This window comes from Macrosteles quadrilineatus, unplaced genomic scaffold (genome assembly GCF_028750875.1).
Source record: "Macrosteles quadrilineatus isolate MER2022 unplaced genomic scaffold, UCM_ALF_1.0 Scaffold_2__2_contigs__length_208266976, whole genome shotgun sequence".
NCBI lineage: Eukaryota > Metazoa > Arthropoda > Insecta > Hemiptera > Cicadellidae > Macrosteles > Macrosteles quadrilineatus.
This window is the reverse complement of record NW_026542595.1, coordinates 126,768,483-126,789,599: the sequence shown is the minus strand read 5'-3', so window position 1 is coordinate 126,789,599 and position 21,117 is coordinate 126,768,483. Positions and strand designations below refer to the sequence as shown.

At 39.2% G+C, this 21,117-nt stretch overlaps 1 protein-coding gene across 2 annotated transcripts in view; it reads right to left on the bottom strand.

Annotated features, from left to right (window-relative positions):
- Positions 1-6,463: 6,463 nt before the first annotated feature.
- The window catches only part of LOC128986832 (eukaryotic translation initiation factor 5), a 29,061-nt gene continuing 14,407 nt past the window's right edge, over positions 6,464-21,117 (bottom strand). Inside the window, exons 1-10 of one of the 2 annotated variants that reach the window (XM_054407387.1) lie at positions 19,170-19,278; positions 16,763-16,880; positions 14,962-15,255; positions 13,590-13,874; positions 13,063-13,220; positions 11,555-11,638; positions 11,191-11,400; positions 10,401-10,538; positions 9,539-9,724; positions 6,464-7,299 (exon numbers count right to left, since the gene is read on the bottom strand). In XM_054407387.1, the coding sequence (XP_054263362.1) occupies positions 7,180-7,299; positions 9,539-9,724; positions 10,401-10,538; positions 11,191-11,400; positions 11,555-11,638; positions 13,063-13,220; positions 13,590-13,874; positions 14,962-15,118 (1,338 nt within the window). In that variant the 5' untranslated portion in view covers positions 15,119-15,255; positions 16,763-16,880; positions 19,170-19,278 and the 3' untranslated portion in view covers positions 6,464-7,179. Of the gene's footprint in view, positions 7,300-9,538; positions 9,725-10,400; positions 10,539-11,190; positions 11,401-11,554; positions 11,639-13,062; positions 13,221-13,589; positions 13,875-14,961; positions 15,256-16,762; positions 16,881-19,169; positions 19,279-21,117 lie in introns of those variants that run through there. The other variant, XM_054407386.1, reaches the window with a different exon arrangement.

Below are 21,117 nucleotides of genomic sequence, written 5' to 3'. Positions count from 1 at the left end.
TTTGCCACGCTCAATGACTTTTTGAAGGTGTGGTCCCCAGTGAAGTGATCTGTCCAAAATTACACCAAGATACTTCACCTGATTCTGCAGCTCTATTACAGTACCCTGCAGTCTTAGTGGGCCGATCCCGTCCAGTTTCCTCCTTCTTGTGAAGGGTACCATTACAACTTTCCTGGGATTTATAGAGAGCCCAACATCCTGGCACCAACGGTCCACTACCCTTAAAGCTCTATTCATAAGGTCAGTTATGGTTCCGTGGAACTTTCCAACCACAAGGATTGCAACATCATCAGCATAACCTAAGGCGAAAACCCCACTTTCGTTGAGGGTCCTTATAAGGTCGTCTGCTACCAAATTCCAAAGTAGAGGAGAAAGAACCCCCCCTGAGGACATCCTCGAGTAGTTCTTGCCTCGATCGTATCATTGTGGAGTGAGAGCCTAACCTTCCTACTGAGAAGCAAGGATTCAATCCATCTACATATTATACCGTGAAAACCTCTTGCTCTCACCGCATTAAGAATCGCTGGAGTACCAGTATTGTCAAAAGCACCTTGAATATCGAGAAAGGCACCCAGGGCCACTTCACTGCTCTCTAGAGCTTTCTCAATCTTGCTTACAAGTTGGTGCAACGCAGTCTCGCATGATCTTCCTGAGACATACGCATGCTGATTAATATGTAAAGGATGTGTCCTAAGAGCTGTATCCATCATATATCTTGAGACCAACTTCTCTAGGATCTTAAGAAAGAAAGAAGATAGAGAAATGGGTCTGAATGACTTAGGGTCAGTGTAACTATCCCTTCCTGGTTTAGGAATAAATGCGATACGCGAATTACACCACCCTAAGGGAATGTGTCCTAACGCTAAGCTGGCTCTGAAAAGTTTACAGAGTGGGTGTATAATTGTATCAAGACCCTCCTGCAAACAAACAGGTCTTACCTCATCAGGACCCGGCGATTTGAAGGGTCGTAATAAGCCAACAGCCCATCTTACCTTGCTGAAGGTGACTATGCGGCAAGCAGTGCTCCACATAGAATGAGTGGCACGACGGCCCAGGTTAGGCCGCTCTGGACTCACCTCCTCCTGCTGCACTTCAGAAACAATACAACCAGGGAAATGAGTTTTTACCATAACCTTTAGTATTTCGGTAGGTTCAAAAGCCATTACACCATCCGGTCCCTCAACGGCACCCAAAGTAACATGCCTGTCTCTAACAAGTACCTTATGTATTCTAGAAGTATCCTTGATACTCTCTAAATTTCCACAAAAATTTTTCCATGAGAGCCTTTTGGCCTTACGTACTGCATGGTTATATTCTGTGAGAGTTGTATGGTATGTATCCCAATTATTGGTTATCTTTGCTCGCCTAAATTGGGCCCTTACTCTCTTCCTAAGAGAGGCAAGTTCAGGACCCCACCAACTAGCCCTGTTGCTCTTTCCCTTGCTCAAAGGACAATTATCCTCAAAGGATGTAACTATGCACCTAGCTAGACGATCTGCCGCCTCGTCAAGCGCATCAACTGTGTTAATAGGAGATGTGTTCAGGTTCGAGGCAATTCTGCCCCGAAGATCAGCTCTGAAGGATGCCCAGTCGGTTTTAACTGGGCTCCTGAATAAGCGAACCTCGCCGCAGAAATTCCCCAACCCGAAGACAATGTGCCTATGATCAGACAGGGATGGCTCAAGGGACACTGACCAGTCAATAATCCTGTCAGCCATACCCGCCGAACACAGGGTAAGATCAATTACTGATTGGCCTATCCTGCTTAAAAAAGTTGGTTCTGAGCCTACATTTGCAACAAGTAGGCCGCAAGAAGCTATGTATTCTAGAAGTGACCTACCTCGGTTGTTAGTGTCCCTGCATCCCCAGGCCGTATTATGGGCATTGGAGTCGCAGCCTATCACGAGTTCAGATCCAGACTCGTGTGCGAGGTCGACCAATCTTCTGACCTCGGCCGATGGGAGCAGTCCATCGTCGCCCTGTGGCATGTAAACAGAGGCCAGCAGCAGATTTATGTTGGATTTAGTACATACAGTCTTAATTACTGTTACGTCCCTCGAACAAAGCTCTAGAACTGGATTACATTTTAGCCCCTCTTTAACCCAAATGCAAGTTCTAGGATGTGGTACAGATGCAGAGAAGATGCTACCCTTTATAGTTCCCATCCCCGCAATTCTAAAATTATTGATCCAGGGTTCCTGAATCAAGGCATAATCTAAGGACTGCTTAACCGTGCTCAGACAGAACACAGCCGTGGCAGCCTTACTGTGTTGCAGGTTCGCTTGAAGGACCTGAGTCATCAGAGGGAGCACCAGAGATAACTCTGAGCTGTATTTTCCCCAGACCCAGATAGATAATCCAGCCACGATCTTTCAGAACCTGCGCATTCATTTCATCAATAGCAAGAACAAGAATCTGATGATCATCCTTCCTCTTCCCACCAATGACGCGCCAGTCCTTTGTCGTGACACCAGGATTTTGTCGCTCAATCTGAACAAACACTTTAGAGGCTTCGACCTTGGCCAAGCGCCTGTCAGTGCGTAGGAGCACTTTGGTCGTGCGCAACAGATCCTTATAGTCTGCTACAATGACCTCCATACTCCCCTCACTTCCCAGCGCCAGCTTCGGTGCCACCCTCTTTAGCCAGTCAGTTGTTTCAGAATTACCACAAGTTACGACAAGAGCACCCTTCTCATGGTAAATTTTTTCAAACTGATGAGGAATGTTGGCGCCGTCATCACCAAACACCAACTCCATCAGTTTGTCCTGCAACAAATCACATTCCTCAACAGAGAATCTCGCATCGGGATAGGCCGCTGGAGCTACTGCCAACTTGTGACCCACAAGCTGATCTCTGTAGCTGGCCTTTCCTGCAACGAGTCCATCTGCTGATTGATTAGAGTTTTTATTTCTCTTAGAAGGAGGATTTTGAGACGACCCAGGGTTACTATCGGATCCGGTTCTACGCATAGGTGATACGCCTGAACCTTCCCCAGGAGAACTCAAGGACTCTCGCTTCCTCTTTCTCCACTGTCTGTTAGGGATCCACGTGCCCTCAGCCTTTTTCTTTTCTCTAACAGACATATTGTACTCAGTTTTGGTCATAACTGTAAAAGTGATCTCAGAGTCGGACGAAACATCCGCCAGAGATGGAGAGTCGCCAGCACTGCTGGTGTTTAGTGGCTTATTCAGGTCTGCATCTAACCTGTGGCAAAGCTCAAGCACATCAGTAGATGAATTGGGTGGAGTTCTTACTGTTAAGGAACTTCTCGAGAAGACCTCTGGCGAGTCCAGGATCTCCCCAGGTTCCGTCTCCATAGCGGTGTTCTGCACAGTAACATTATCATTGTTAAAGGAAAGCTGATCGTTGCCCTCCCCAGAATCCATGGGCTTGTCCTCCAAAAAGGAGGAGTGGGATTCCCCGCTTGAGCAGGTACCCACCTGGGGTAATGATTCCGTTCGTTTACTTTCAGCCATTACTAAAACAAGAAAAGCAAAAAAAAGTTAGCAGTTTAGCAGCCGAACCGTGACCCACTCACTACGCCTGCTAATATCCAAGACTGGACCCTTTCGGGGTAGGACCCCTCATCGTCTCCAGCTCAGTCCTGTCACAGCTGCACACATACCTGTAACAGTTGGCGGTAACATTAGCTATCTGGGCCTTGGCCGGATTGGTGATTGTCACCTCCGCCCAAGGCCAGTACTAGAGCAGCCGCTCCCTACCCTAGGGCTGTCTAGTCACGACACAGCCAGCGCTAGATCCGCTGCCTTCAGCGAGTGCAGAGGCACCCCTTGCAGGCTGTGCATAGCACAGTACGACTTTGCTGAACAAAGTCGACTCACAGCGGTCTTGGAGGAGGAGCTGTCATAGACAGCTCCCCCTCCCTGAGGAGCTTACGCTTCCCTCTCACCTCCCAGATGAGATCATCTAATGTCACGACTGGTCTAGGCGTGGGCAGATCAGCAGATGGCCAGGATCCTGAACAGCACAGCACCACACGCGCACAAGATGTTTTCATCGTCTGGTAGGAGACCCCATTTTTGCATGTTTGTCTTGCATTTTGGTACCTCGACCCTAATTCGATTTAGGGTCTTCCACACCGTGTAATGAAGGCCTCCACCAGGAGCCAGTTCCTCCCTGGCTGGTATGGGAGGGTTAGTCAACGTGGCCTCCCACCTTGCCACCCGATTGCTTGAGAGTGATCCATCCAGGACTCGTGTCCGTGATAAAAAGCTCTTTCTGGACCAACTATGACAATTGACTCCGCTTAAAATGTACAGATATAGATTTTTAATTCATATTTTTTCGGTTTTCAATTCTGAATGTTTTATTTCCAATATTTTAATAAATTTATGTTCATAAATCAAACATTTAAATTAATAAAGTGCGAATTAATGAGCTGATGCACCTGTCTCACCATGTGTCTGCCATGTTATCTTATGGGACGTCTGTCACTAAACAACACCACTTGCGACGTTGCCAATTCTACCAGGCCGCGGCCTGTAGTTAAAGGCAGCCGTGCCGGTGCCATAGTCCGACCAAACTTCAGTGTCAAGAAGGATGTTGAAGAAGTAGCTGCTGTGGTGCATTTTTATCGTAGGTACGTTAGTTAGAAGAAACGATCGATACTGGGTACATCCAATGTTAACTGTCAGGTATACAAAAGGGCAGTTTGCAACATTTTATGAAGAGCTAACGTCAATATGAAGACAGGGTTTTTTTTTATTAGGTACACAAAAATGTATATTAAAAGCTTTGATGACATAGAAAAGTAGCTGGTGAAATCTGTGGACAAGACACTTCATTGAGACAGAGTATAGGAAGTGAAGAAAAACAGTGTATATGAGTGGTGTATTGGTCGGGTCGAAGGCAAAGTCGGGGGTAGTGCGTCGTCCTATTACATTGTGTGCTATTTTTGGCTGCAACGACCAGCGGGTCGGGTCTGACCAAACTGGAAAACTTTGGTGCGCGCTGTTCCATTTATTCCTATTGTAAAACTGGTCGTGCCCGACCAGTCGGAGTCGTGGTCAAGGTCGGGATAGTGCGCGCCGGCCCTTATCTCCGAAACCGCGGAGCAATCATAAACATGTCATATGTTAACGGTGGAATAGTGAACATCTTTCGCGGTAGCAAGGATGTATTCTACATGCCGAAATCGTTAAAATCTCCCGCGAACGTGCGAACATTATCCTCCCCGGATAACTAATTGTCTTAGTATCCAGAAACATAGACCGTGGTTTGCACAAGCGCTCTCTATCCAGAATAGTCTGACAGGCTGGCATGGCATATCAACACTGTAAACACCTTGGAAAAGTAAAATTTGGGGAGGGCTATCAACGTTGTAATATTTTGCCACTACACTCTTCGAACAATTTCTCACCTGGTCAACAAGTGTGTATGTTTTAGCCAGTTAAAATTTTTGTTTGTTTGAACGACTTTCCCCTAGGGAAGAAGCTATTACCATAGACAAATTTTGTCTATGCTATTACAGAAGGCAGCATGGAAACACCTAGACCCGTGACTGATTTATTTCTTAATTTAGTTGTCCCCAGATGCCAATTAAAACCAGCCAGAGTGTGGTCCAATTTTGACGAAATTTATTGTGAATGTGTAGAGCTGAATAAACCGGACCAGCAAGAGCAAGTCAAGTGAACTTAGTTTCATAATTCTTTTATTGTCCGATCCATAATTTTTATATTGTGTGATTAGGACACCTATGTTCAAGGTGTATGTTTCCCCATAGATTAAAAGGTTTCCCTTACAACATGAAACTGTTTCTAAGGGAAAAGCATTTATTTCTATAACCTCAGAGTAATATTATTGCTCTGAGCTATAACAAACTTGTAGTCCCTTGGACAAATAATTACATCTTTTACTTCAGAGCAATTTTTATATTTATTTTAAGATATAACCTCGTACAAACTATGTCATAACATAATTCTGGATTTGACGTTTTAATAGAACCTGGCAAAACTGGGCAAGAAACTTTGTAAGTTGCAGAGTAGAGTACTATTCTATTCTCTAAGCCAGGTGTCCGAAGGATTTTGTGATGTATATGAAAATGCACAAATAAGTACATACCGGTAATCAAATATAATGTTCAGAGCTACTAGCTCCTTATTCAGAAGTAGATATTTTCTGTTCTTGTCAGAGAACGTAAATAAAAATTATTTTACCTGTATTTTACTAAAATTCAAATACCTATATTATTCTATATTATTTTGATGGTTTGATACTGGACCTAGCTGTCATTTATCATTTTAATAAATGGTCTTGACTAATAAAACATTGTCTTAGTCAGTAACAAAGCTGTGTTATCATCTCACTCCATTATAATGAATTCATCCTTCACTCATATTTGTGTTAAGATACACACCTAGTTAGCTTCCCCAACTCAATAATTGATGTAATAAAAGCGGACAGTACAGGAATCGAGGGTAACATGAAATGAAAATCAACAAATCCTCCATAAGCATCAGTTGTATTGACAATATCGACATATAAGAAAAGAAGCATGAACAGAGCTATTCACTGGTAAAGTAGTAATTTATACCTTTCACTGCGTAAACGATGTTGACTTTGTAAAATCTACAAGAATAAACAAACTGGCTCACCCTTTCATTGATAAAAATATACCAGCTTCACCAGTTAAGGCAATCTCATTCTACTAACATACACTTATGTAGTGGTTAAAGAACCAATCACAGCGAAATACATCTCGTAGGAAGGTACGGTTCAGTGGTGGGCCCCCAATAATACAAAATAAAGTGAAACACATCTTTGATTATTTATTATCAACACAAATAAATACAAAACCATAACGTAATCAAATCGGTTATTATATAATGATTTTCATCGAAAAACAAAAACACTAAAAACACCACCGTTACAACAGTCTTTTCGCAACATCGTTATCAAATTTTACACATCTATACATCAAAAGACTGTTTGGAAGTTTACACACTTCTACACGCAGTAAACACAAAACAAACGGTTGGACGCACTAATGTGTCTATCGTAAATCCCCTTTCAAAATTAAACAAATGCACTGTCGTAAAATCTGGAGTATAAATCTTATTGTTAACAAATATAATCCGATACGTAACTATTATAATGATTCTATCTTTTAACTATTAACAAAATTATAATATTAGCGTTGAGATGGGTGTAGGACAAGTTTAAATGGCATCAATGTCCACGTCAACCTCGTTGTCGTCGTCTGCTGGTTGAGGCTTCTTTTCAACCACAACTTTGGTCTCCTTTAGAGGTGTTGCCTTGGCTCGGTCATCATATTCAATCTAGAACAGACATCATATTCATCAAAACTTATACAAGAAGTTTCTTATCTGGTGAAAAGACTAGTTTTGGTAAACTACTTAGTATCTGACATTTAACCATCAAATTATTTATCTCACAACTAATACAATTTGAAGATGGCATTACAGGAAAAATTAACTCAATGTAACATTATACAGGGTGAGTTTTAATTGTCCCCCCCCCCAACTTTTTTCTACATTTTTTCAAATATCAATCCCAGACCACTTCCAAACATTGTTGGGTAGTAAGTACTTCATTTTGACAAGGTGGTCATTTCCGGTCGCCATCTTGGATCCGCCATATTGGATACAAATTTTTTTTTCAAATGTAAAGGTGGGGTTGTGACCCATTATTTCAAACTAGATTTTTACCCTGATTACAATGCCGCAAACTGTTTTAAAAAATCTTGATTCATTCTAAAGTTATGAGGGCTTTTTAAAACTTTATTTTTAGCCCATTTTAACATTGCGCATTTACAAACTAAGACCATAATCTCAAAATAGTGCCAGATAAAGATAAGTATACACTTCCAGTGATTGTCAACCTTTTTTCACTTGGTTATTACTGATGTATTTTTTTCGGCCGCCATCTTGGATCCGCCATTTTGAAATGTGATAAATTATTTTAAATATGAAGGGGGCGTTGTGACCCATCATTTCTAACTACTTTTTTAAGCTGAACTTAATTCCATCATCCGTTTTTCATTTTCATTTTTTGATTTTTAAATTTTGACATTTTTTACAAAAAAATTGCAATATTTCATAAATAAAACTTGATAACAAAAAACGGATTGCGGCATTGAGTTTAGCTTAAAAAAGTAGTTCGATATGATGGGTCACAACACCCCCTTCATATTTAAAATAATTTATCACATTTCAAAATGGCGGATCCAAGATGGCGGCCGAAAAAAATACATCAGTAATAACCAAGTGAAAAAAGGTTGACAATTACTGGTAGTGTATACTTATCTTTATCTGGCACTATTTTGAGATTATGGTCTTAGTTTGTAAATGCGCAATGTTAAAATGGGCTAAAAATAAAGTTTTAAAAAGCCCTCATAACTTTAGAATGAATCAAGATTTTTAAAAACAGTTTGCGGCATTGTAATCAGGGTAAAAATTTAGTTTGAAATAATGGGTCACAACTCCACCTTTACTTTTGAAAAAAAAATTTTGCATCCAATATGGCGGATCCAAGATGGCGGCCGGAAATGACCACCTTGTCAAAATGAAGTACTTACTACCCAACAATGTTTGGAAGTGGTCTGGGATTGATATTTGAAAAAATGTAGAAAAATGTTGGGGGGGGGACAATTAAAACTCACCCTGTACATTTTATGTTAAATCCCAGTTTCAATAACTTAAAAATTTGTTGTTTTCTCTATTATTTCACTAGAACTTAGTATTCAGCCTATGATTTTCACCAGCTTGTGTGGCATCTTCAGAGGAATTCTATATTCAGCTCACTAACACTAAAAATACTGTCAATTATTTACAATATATTTGCACATGTTCCTGGTATGTTACTGGTTAGACCTCACATGCTAACATGACTTTTTGTGACTGTTGTCATGTCCCTATTCGGTCCAACACATGGAGGATTTATATAATTTTTATTTTGAGAACTCTTAAAACGCAACACACAAATAAATTGATAATTTGTGTTGATACCTCATACAAAAAACGTAATTAAAGCAATCATATGTTCAAAATCAAGAGCAATTCTTACAACTTTGATCTTCAATAGTAAATAATAGTTTGCTGAATAAAATTACACCATCCAAAAAGAAATTTAATTTACTTTAAGAATGATCAGTGAACACAGGTGTTTTAGTAAGAGCGCACGTAACGTTTATATCCCTATCCCTCTCATGTTATAGCGACGGCTTTTGCCACTCTACGGCTCCGTGTTCCACTCTAGTGCTCTGCTGGCTTTACCGCAACATGTGTATTCCTTTTAGTGTGCCCTCTTCTTGATATAAATCCTCCTAGGTCAAACTGTAATACTAGTGACATATGTAATTTTGTGATGCAACTGGTTGATACTCCACTAAAAAATCATACATAAACCAACCCCGCAATTGAATATCCCAGTTCTAGGAAAGTAGCAGGCCCTAGAAACAGAAAACGTGTTCAATATTCACAACCACACAGCCTTATTTGGCAGCCAGGAAAACCTACATTAAACCATTAGTTTTCACAATTGTGTACGATGTTTTACCTCCAGGTCATCCTCATCCTCTTCGCTGCTCTCTTCCTCTTCCTCAGCCTCCTTCAGCCAGGTGAGGAAGGGCTCTGCCTTGTTGTGTATCTCTTGGGACAACTCTTTGGTCACATACTTCTTGCTCACCTTACCTCCCCACTCCAGCACCACCTTCTCCTCCAGGATGTCCATGTCATACAGCATCTGTCAACACAACCACCATCAACATACTGTGGATACTAGGATGAACGGACAAAGCCATTCAAAGACAAACCCACAGTTAACTATGGCCACCCAAAACAAAAAAGTGTTCAACAGCTAATTCACTGATAAAAGCCCTTCCCAACTTGCAGTTTCTAAAAAATTAGAAGATTGGAATATTTCCACCAGATAACCAAATTCAGAGAACGCCCCGAACCTATACCTCGAATAATAATCCTACTTCAACGCAGCAGGTTTGCGAAAATATAGAATACTAAGTTATAGACTGGACAGCATATATTTATTCCGCCTTCCAAAACCAGAATGTCCTAAAACAACAAAAAATCTACTACTAAAGGAGCTAACAGCTCTGAAAATTCAGCGATTTTGAGTTTATTTGTGCATTTTCATTTATTTTTGTCAGTAAGGTAAACCTGGTGTTAAACCTCTCCATAGCCCAGACCTGAAGCCGTCTTTACCAAAACATCATTACCTTCAACTTCCTCTGGAAAAATATGTGTAAAGCCCTTGTATGATTGTTCTCTTTTTTCAGCTTCTTTTAGTTTTGGCTTAAGGAAATTACTGAATTTTTTTTAAAAGACTCATTGATCTTCCTTAATTTGCTCTTGTGACTTACTAATAATCCTATTGTTAAAAAGGTTCATCCCAATTAGGCTACCTTAAATATGATGGGAGACTTTGGCAAGAGAACGTCTTTGTGCAGTCCAATAACTTGTTCAACACCACCAATCAAATACTTCTGGGCCTTCATGTCGTCATGGGTGAAACGGAGCAGCAGCACACGGTTTTTCTTGATCTGCAACACAATTGCAGTATATGAACATTGTTGTCAGATTTAGATAAGATAGGCTATAATTATTGTATTGGCTAGGTAGATGTATTTGTTTAATGATACACAAACTATTGTTTGTTATATTGTCTGCTTATAGACAATAAATGATGAAAAACTATGAAACTTAAGCCATTCCGAGCTGGTGGAAAGAAGGTGAGCCAACAGTTGACCCGAAGGTTCGGTCCGGGCTGAAAATAATTTTTGGGTCAAACTCTGCTCAGGTCAAAGGTGTGCGATGGGTTTTGTTTTTGAATCCAGCCGACCTTTTACTTTTGCGATTGACTGAAAGCATCCTGTAAAAATGTATGAACAAACAATTTAATTGTGTGCGATGTACACGTTTTTGCTGCGATTGAGGAAGATGTTCCCGACTTTTCTGTGACCATGACCTGATTACAGCCTCAGACCCGAATGCCAAAATTTTTGACCAGACAAAGTAATACATCATAATTGTTGTCAAGCTGCTATGCAGAGGAAGGCGTCCAATTGTACTGTCTACTCGAGTACAAAAGACAGCTTATATGTGACAATTTCAAACTCTTTACCTCAATGTAATCAATACGCCAAGCACAAACAGATAACCTGACAACTGTCTCATTGTTGACAACTGGCTCACCTCCATCAGTATCTTGTCAGTGAAGAGCAGCTCGGCCAACACCAGAGGAGCCTTGGCCTTGATCTCCAATCTCTCTGCCTCCGCCACTAGTTCCTTGGCTGTAGCCGGCTGTTCCAGCAGTCCTGCGTCCTTGCGCTGCTTCACACTGTTGTAGAACAAGTCCATCCTCTCCTTCTCGGTCTTCTCCAGGTCATCTGTGATGGTCAGACCCTGTACACACGAATGACGTTTTTGAAATAGAAAATAAAAAGAGGAAATAGTTATTTAACAGCTAGTGAGTGAAGGACGCTTTTTCAAAGGAGATGAAAATGTCAAGTTTACTTTTATGTTTATGTTAATTTCAGTGTGAACTGATGTACTTTACCTTAGCTCCGTCTGTGAGATCTTGTAGTCTGGCTCGGACAGCTTCCTCTGACACGTCTACAGCCCAGTCTGTCTCATCTTCATCCTGCATACAACCAGATAATTACACTATAGCAAACATTAACATAATCTCATGGGCCTATAGGTTTGTTAGGCCAGGATTTTTATTTGTAGACTGAGAAGATAGCTTCTAGCTTACCTAAGAAGAAGTACAGGTAGGCTATTGAATACTCAGAACACACATAAAACACACAGTATATCATCCCTTGAGGGACTTAGGGGCTAAGTGTAGACGAATAAAGTCCACAAAATGGTTGCTGTAACCAACCTATAAATGACAAAGTCTTCCAGGGACAGAATATTTTGTTTTATGTGTCTTCTCTGCTTTTTGTGGCTTACCTGTACTTTTTCTAAGGTAAGCTAGCTAATATCCCTCAGTTATTGAAATCAATAACATAAACAGATAGATTAGGCTCTAGGTAGGTTAATTAGGTAGCTTAACGTAGGGATGGGAGACAAGAGTCACTTAAAAACTGTAGTAGTTTCCTTACTTACTTCCTGAAATGTAGTGTAGTTCAAAACACTAGCTAACTTCAAGGAAAAGACCAACTATTTTACCTCAAAATAAAACTCCCACTACACAGTAGACTCCCTCTTATCCGGACTCCTCGGGACCGAGGCCAGTCCGGATAACGGGTTTTCCAGTTAAACCGACGTCCCCAAAGACTCGTTAAAACAGACCGTTTAAAAACATACTGTATAAAGTATTTGACTTAAATTTACGAGAACATTGTATTTAAGACACGTGATTACTGGTCTCAAATCTTTCCCACAAGAACGGTCATTTCAGTACTGTCCACTTCCTGCTGATCAACTCCGGTTAAACTGATGTGCTGATAAAAATTTTCTGGTTAAAGAGATGTCATTTCTGCCGAGTGTAGTCTAGTTAAACCGATGTCCGGTTAAAAGGTGCCCAGATAAAATGGAGTCTACTGAATTGTCAAATTTAACAGGTGGTTAAATTAAAAGCTAGGAATCTTAAGAAACAGTCACCAGGACTATTTAACATGGAAATACAAAAATCTCATTGACACAACAATATTGTGACAACACATTTCTTAAGAGCCCTTGCTAAAGCAACCTCAAATGGCTGGAAGGAATTTTATGGAAAGGAAAAAAGTTAAACCAGCATATCTGAGAAAATTAGGAGTCCTTGAGTTTAAAGATGCACAAAACAACACTGAATTCTTTTCAATCTACTCTATAAAGACATCCTGTATTACAATCTACCCTCAAGGCCTCTTAAATTTCTGTACCCTAAGTCCCACGGTAAGCAAGCTGAACTATATTATAACTATAATTTCCGAAGAATGACCTTCAGTCCTCTTTCAGAACATTTTTACTAGCTACTCAATAAAATTTTAAAAACAACAAACAACCAAAACATTTCATTAAAATAAAACATATTCTGCAAACTAAACTATGTATGACATTTTGTTGACTTGTCACCTTGTGCACAGCTTTCTCAGGAGTAATCAGTTCTCCCTCCTCTTCAGACTTTGGTGATCCACTTCGCGGTTCTCCGTTCTCTCCATTGACTCTCTTGGACGAACGTTTGGCTCTCTTGCCTTCAGTCAAAGAGGCGCCTTGGGCGGCTGGGTTCAGATCTACAACACATACAGGATGAACATTTCCACAACAACTTGTAACTTTACCTGACTAAAACTTAAGAGAAAAGTTGTATTTTCTACAATAATTAAATATATGATAATGAGGAGTCAAAAAGCAGGTAAAAGAATGTTAGCTTTAAATGTCCATATTTTCGTGCTAAGTTAATTAAAATTAATATATGTCGGGGTTGGAACGAATATTTTGGCTAAAAATACCACTTTAAATGTAGATGATGCAAAAACCTTTCTCGGATTTGTGGTGGAAACGGCTTAGCGCTTCTAGTGCTAAAATGGGCTCCAAAACAAACATATAGGCTAAAATATTAAATAATCCATGGCAGACCTACAAACGTGTTTAATACTCACTGGGAGGATTTTTGAGGATGTAGGTGTTAAGCTTGTGGTTGAACTCGAGAGGTCCATGGAAGCCGCAAGCCTTACACCCCTGACTGATCGTTCCCTTCTTGGTGCTGACTATGAGATCAGTCTCAGGATTATCACAACCAGGACACAACACAAACTTGCGGATGAATCCGTCCAACAAGTCCTGCAGCTTGGCGGCCTCGTGGGAGCCGTTCACGATGAATCGGTCGTTCTTGAAGTCAAACTGAGTCTGAGCTCCCAGCTCACATCCAAAGTATTTGGTTGGGTCTGTAGAAAAAAGTTTTGTTAAGTACTTAATACAAGAGTTAAGAATAATCCAGTGTAACAAATACAAAGGTTGTCTTCAAATTAAGATATCTAATACAGCCAAGCAACAAGCAAGCAACCAATGTTGAGTTCATTTCAATTCAAAGATACTTTATTCACAGATATACAAAAGTGTACACATGAATGACATTCAGAACAATAAATAATACAAAATTATAATAACTAGTTCCCAACTTGATCCACTACTATTCTAGGTCATCACTTTTGTACGATTATTCTTGTCATAGTACTCAAAAACGTGATGAAAGAGAAACTGGCCCTCCTGCCATGAGTAAAATGCGTTCTTTGATCACGTTGCTGTATGAAGAGGGTAAATCCCTATTAATTAATGTTGCCCAGTAGATGTGTAGGCCTATGCAGAAGTTTTTCAACATTGGTGGTTTAGGGAATTTGTAAAAGCCTGCACATATTTGCACAACGGATGATTATCAATTTCCTACAAGACAGACAAAGCGTTTCGTCAAACTTTGCGCTGATTGGCATGTTTTAGAATTCCAGAGCTGACTGTAGTAGTGACCCTTGATATTATTACAAAGACGTCCCCTATTAGTGTGACAATCTCTTACTATAAGTCAAACCGTGATCTGCGTACAAAATTGGCAGCAAATAGCAAACACCAAGAAAAATATTGTTCAAATGTTTACTACCACTCTCTTTACCCCTTGTGCACATTTTCCACGCCCAAAGACCTTCATTTACTTCCTTTACACAACTGGCGAGTGGCGATGGGACTTCAAAAGCAGTGAACGACTGAGACTACAAAAATCTAATCTCAGAACATAATTTATAACTGGCTGGCGGCCTGTGGGAGCTTAAAATTTCTTTCACAACCTTTTTGAAAGCTATGATTAGACTGATCGCCCTATAGGGGTGGGAACCGACTGGCTACAATAGTAGTGGATGAAGTGAGGAAAACTACATTGGACATAGACTTGAACTAGCTTGCTTGGTTACGACGGGTTCTTGGAGGAGACCTAAATTTAGCATAGTTTATATTACATAACTTACGACACTGTAGTTTACTCACAGGTGGGTGGTCGGCCGATAGACTTGGCCACGTCGGTCATGTTGACGATGACAGTTTTGATGCCGTTTCCCTTGCCCTCGACCTTGGCCATGATGCGAGGCATCTTGTAGCGGTAGAAAGCATCACTGACGCTGCGGTTGACATTGACTGAGCCCATGATGGTGTTGTTGTTGTTGTTGGTGGAAGGGGGAAGCGATGGTTGGCTCTAACACTCCTCTCCACGACTGCGCTGACAATCACGTTTCTCTGAACGGCTGCGACTTCCTGTGCCGATTACTTGAAAATTTTGATGTCCTGCAAAAGAGCAGAAATAAAGGAATAAGAAACAAGAACGATATTTAATAAAGGACACACAGATGAATGAACACCAATGAAACAAGTAAATTTTATTCTGAACTGCAATAGGTAGGCCTATCATAACTATTTCGGCTATTATTCCTGGACCAACATACCATAATATCAGGACAAGGAATCATTGTATCTCGGTTTTTATTGAATAATAAACATTTTAATGTTAGCCTACCTTCTATCTTGTTTGCAAACTTGGCCAGGCAACTTAACAGGTTTAACATGTGTATTTTGAGATTGGGGATTAGATTTTTAAAGACCTTTGGTTTCGGTTTTGAGATTCATAATTTCTGGTTTTGACAATCGAATCAAATAGTAGGCGTACTCTTCATTTATTCCTTCAGGTAACCAATAAGGGAATATGAACTATCATCAATACTATCATTATCTTTTAAAAACTATTACATCTTAAAAGTATGTTTTTTACTAAACAACAAGGTTATTATTTTTTACTTTCTACTTTCTATACATAGTGTCTCAGAGCCTATATAGGGAAAGTAATATTTCTGTAAAAATGTTAGAGTTTGAGTTGTTGGTGGATATGTCTGAACTCAAAAAAGTGGTTTTTAAAGTGATCTCTATAAATGTGAAGAGCTAAAGACCATGGTCTAATTTTGATCAAATTTGGTATGTGGGTACTAGTCCTACTAGTTTTTTAAGAATTTTTTATTTTTTTAGTGGTAATTTTCCCATAAAGACGGAAAATATAATTTTCACAAAAATAACTCAAACAATATTGCTTAGTATTTAGTCTTTTATAGTCCTTTCAATTCCAAACAAAATGGTACAACTCCCTTCACTACAAAACTTACAGTTCAAAATGGTTTAATTTAACTTTAATTATATGATATTAAATAAAAGTCAATTAAATTTTGATTAAACTATTGTTTATGCATACTGTGATATTGAAATATACATTGCTATTATGACATGGATTGTATGACGTAAACTACGCAACAGTTTATAGCCCTACACAGACCCACTATTGAAGAGTAAAAATACCCAGTACAGTAAACTCTATGAATTTAGAATAGGTATGTCTAAAGTAATCCAGGGCTAAGTTGCGCAGATAATTGAAATAAACTAATTAGAATAGATGTAGCCTACTCTGGAACTTTGTCAGGGTTAAGCAAATTTTGTATTATAGGGGTATAGATTTATAAGGGTTTACTGTAGTCTATACTGTATATTAAAACCTAGAACAAAACCTCTAATTCTGGCAAAAAATAAACTAAATAAAGATGGACGGAACAGCCTATCACTGAAGTCGAGGAATCGGCAAACATTTCCATCATAAAGATATAACATTTTTGACTCTATAAGACTCCTTGATCTTGAAGTCCCAAGGATTTTAAACAGGCATATTTTGAATGTGTTTGACAACTTAATTACTGTGGGCCTAGTGCCTGAAAGAGGTACATAAAAAAAATTTAATGAAATTATTCACACTTACCTATAACTGATGGGCCACTGGCGCTTCGATGAACTCATACACCTAGTGACAAGGCCACGAATTGGCTCTACCGCTATGTGTAAACTCCCTGGCCCTCTTCTGGACAATGATAATGTTTCTGTAACAAAAACATAACTTGTCAGCCAATCATTATACTTACACCTTAACTGCTAGACTGACAAAAATCTTTGTGTTTGGGGGTTACAAAATCAGTCAGCTTCATTGGTGTAATCTTTATACAGCAAAACTTTAGTTGAACCGTAGCTTGTCTTGAAGGATTGCTTACACATCAAGCCTCGACACACATGGCGATTTGTCTGCGGAAACATTGTCTGCCGACAGTCTCAAGAGTGTTGCTATTTTGTCTCCAGTAAGTCGGCCGACTGATGGCCAACAAATTTTGGTGTTTCTGGAGACAAAATACAGTGTTTTCTGTTTCCCGTTCGAATGGGAAACACGGAGACAAGAAACAAAACTTTTGTCTCAAGTCTGCATGTGTGGACGTGTTTGGAGACAGGAGACTGGATACAAGTTGAAAGTGTTCAACACTCAGCCCATTTAGTTAAGACTGCAAAGTGGTAATATTACAATTTTTGGGCAGTATTAAAAATTTGGATTGAGTTTCTTGAAAGTTTTGAAATTAGTTTTCAATGATTTAAATCATTATATGATATTTTATTGAATTATTCATCTCTTCAAGTTTGAAATCTTAAGACCAAAAAGCCCAGCAAAATTTCAAAATCTTTAGAAGTCAACCTTGTTAAGTCCCTAAATCCTCCACCTGGAAAGGTCTGATAGAAGATTGTGACCATAGTTCGAACCTTGCTTGAGAAAATTTTGGGTCCGTCATCGTCTCTTCCTAGATTCATTAGGCCCATGGTCCAGAAAAATGAAGCCAGCACAGGACATAATTACGTCCTCCTCGGTCACCATACCAACAAACATGGAAACACTGGCTGGCTAGTGTGGACACAAAACACATCGGAAACTTATATCCGAAACTGTGTTGACAGACTGTCTGCCCAGTCCGCAGACAGTCGGCCAACTCAGTCTCCATGTGTGAACTAGGCTTCAGGGACATTGGTATGTTAACTAGCTCAGTTACATTGTCAAAACTGCCAAGGATCAACATTTGACAACACACAACTAACTACAAAACTATCTTCCATCTACTTTAGCTAGTTTGTATTAGGCTAACATTTAAGATGTTTGATTTCATCTAGTGAGCTACGGCTAGATTACAAATATTAAAAAAAAATCATAAACCTACACACTCCATCCAAACCTGGTATTTGATGTTCCTTAAAATTTAAGCAATTAGTAAATTTACATCAGATTGATCTTTAAGAAAATATTTAATTTTGTAAGAAGAAATTGTTTGAGTAATTTATTTGGCCGGGACTCTACTCCATGGGCCTCCACGTTATAAGATTCCGTTATTCTTATGGACCAATCTAACCTGTGTCACTTTAGAGTCCTTAGTAGGCATTTTTTATATTTTTATAATATTAATTGTAAAAAATGTTTAAAAAAGTTTATTTCAGATTTTATTCAATAATTAACCTTGTCAAATAATGGAATTCAATCTTTAAAAAATCTAATTTATATTAGGCGAAATGTACAAAATCGAGAACATAAACTAACAAGACTTTAGCCATAAAGAGTTTGCAACAACACACACGTTTGGAATTTATCAGTTAAGATAAATGAAGATACAAAATACCAGTACCCAAGAGACAACAGACACCCATTTTCAAAGAGGAAACAAAATCGGTAGAATTTGATTCCAATGATTTTTGAACATTCTCAAGCAACCAGATCGTGAACAGTTAGCTATAAATCCAAACCCATTTGATAAGAAAACTGGCAACAAAAATGCCTCCATCACTCAAAAGTATAGGCCAAGTTAGGGCAATGTTAACCAAACCAAATAAAAGAAAACAATATACATAAGGCAGCAACAAAACTGGGGAGAGTTTGATTTCACTGTTGGAATATTCTCGACGCTTCCAAAAACGGACATTTCTGGAAAACCCAAATCATTATCTGCTACAAAGCAAACTCTTGACAGACAAAATGACCAAAACCAGGTGAGAAAACACAGAAACACCCCGTTTTCTATGAAGAAAAAAAAACTTGGAAGAATTTCGATCCCAATTGAAACATTCACAAATCATCCAAAACGTGAGCAGAACCAAAATAACAATCCAAAAGACAAAACGACGATATATCACATTTCACAACGAAATTCACCAAAACCGAAACCTACTGCGGGGAAACATAGGGATCGATCCCACGGTAATCACACAAAACGTCCCCTTATAACTTGAAACGGCAACTCTTTCGTCCGCACTTTTCGCACATCCCGACGTCGTGGTAAGTGGTAAGTTAGATAGTTGTAAGTTACCTGGACCGGATAGCACCATATGTTTGATAAGGCGGGTTGATAAGCTGCTTGCGTGAGTACTGGTTACTGCTGACTGCCAATGCTGCAGCCCGGCCTGGATTGATTTGGCCGTCGCAGAAAGTGTGATCGATAGTGGTAGCGTCGGCGCGATACGACGTCGGGGCGCTGCGGCACCTACACCTACACCTACACTGTGTGGGTGGACGTTATTTTTTAATATAATAGTTTACCAAGTGTCACCTATTACTTAGGTAATAGGTTATTGAAAATAACGTATTATTTTGTGGAACGATGATCGTACGAAATGACAGAACTGAGATGAGAATACTAATATGTTTCTGATCGTTTCCCAGCGAACATCGCGAAATAATAGTACCTTGGTAAAAGATTACTGAGAATACCATGTTAATTTGTTACGTCGTATGAACTGTTTGTACGAACGAGCGAGTGAATGTTACTCGTGTCTTTCTTATTAACTGCGAAATAATAGTAGGTAAAGTAACAATTTGTGCACGACGAGAAATAATTGAATTGATTAATTATTTGTTAGGACGATAGGCTGAAACATTACTGGTAGAGCAATCAATAAGTGACGAAAATAATTAAAATATAATTTCACTTTTAACTTATTGCCGAGAAGCTCAGGAACTTTCCTGGCTATTATTGCTAAGTAACGCGGTACGCTACACCTACACACCTAGACTACAACGATCGGTTAACAAATCGTAAATTAATCACTTAAACTTGACGGAAAGAAATTTGCTAAGAGGCTACTAGGTATTAAATTTATTAGGCCTTAAATAGAGTTTTCACGGTCGTATTTGCTTACTAATTGTGACGTCGATACACCAAGTAAAATTTCGTGCGAGTAAAGTAAATTTTGGAAATTTACGTTATTTAGGACATTGAAATAGTTCCGGCACTTTTTGGGTATTGAAGAGATTTGTTTTGATCACGAACGTGGCAGATAATCACGATTTCGCCACGATGACGGAAGATTCTCGAACCGCTATTAAGAAGTATCGAGAATCGACGATCCCTTGATAAAATTGGTATCGTCGGAATCGGAATCGTCCCATCCCTAGGTTATTTTTTAATTGATTACAAGTTTTTTGTAGGCCCTAATTACAGTTTTCGTGACAGTAGAACATTGAGACAAGTCAAAGTAGCGTCCAAACCAAAATGTCTCAATTTATACATGGTAAACAAGGAAAAATTACCATATAGCACTTTTGTTTCAGTCAACTTTTGTTAAGAACCCAAGAAATTTATTGAGCCTTTTTTTCAACATAGACAATGTGTACTCTGATTGATTAACACATGTTTCTAAAGCACAAACCCGTGCCGCTACTGAAACATTGCACAACCTTTTAAGAGAATTTATCATTTAAAAAACGTTAAAAGTGAACAAATTTGGACGAGAACAAATGTCTATCAGTTTTCTAAGTAAACTACGAGGAAAAAGATACGTTTAAGGAATCATTACTGTCAAAATTGAACAAAATGCGTAAAAAACAGCTGACTTTAAGAATGACAAACCTGTCTCTAATACAAAAATTAACATTGAATTTGTTCGAATAATGTTACATTTAGGCCTACAGCACATTTTGTTACGGACAAATTCTTAGATTTACTACCGAGGCACAGCCCGTCGCAAAAAGCCACCTCATTTCATATTTAAATGAATTCACCTGAGGTTTGAACGAGTTGATAGATCAATACAACTTACAACAAACTAACTGGAGTGTGACGGGATGTACGAAGATAGCCGAACATGTTCATAATGAACGTTCGAACATGTGTTACTGTTAAATTGTTCAATCTAACACAAATAATGATTTCATCATTGTATTCATAACAAAAAAATGTAGCCACTATAATTTCGCTATTCTAAGTTATGTTCTCAATTAGACTCACTGCTTTCGAATAGCAGTTGTTTAGCATTAAA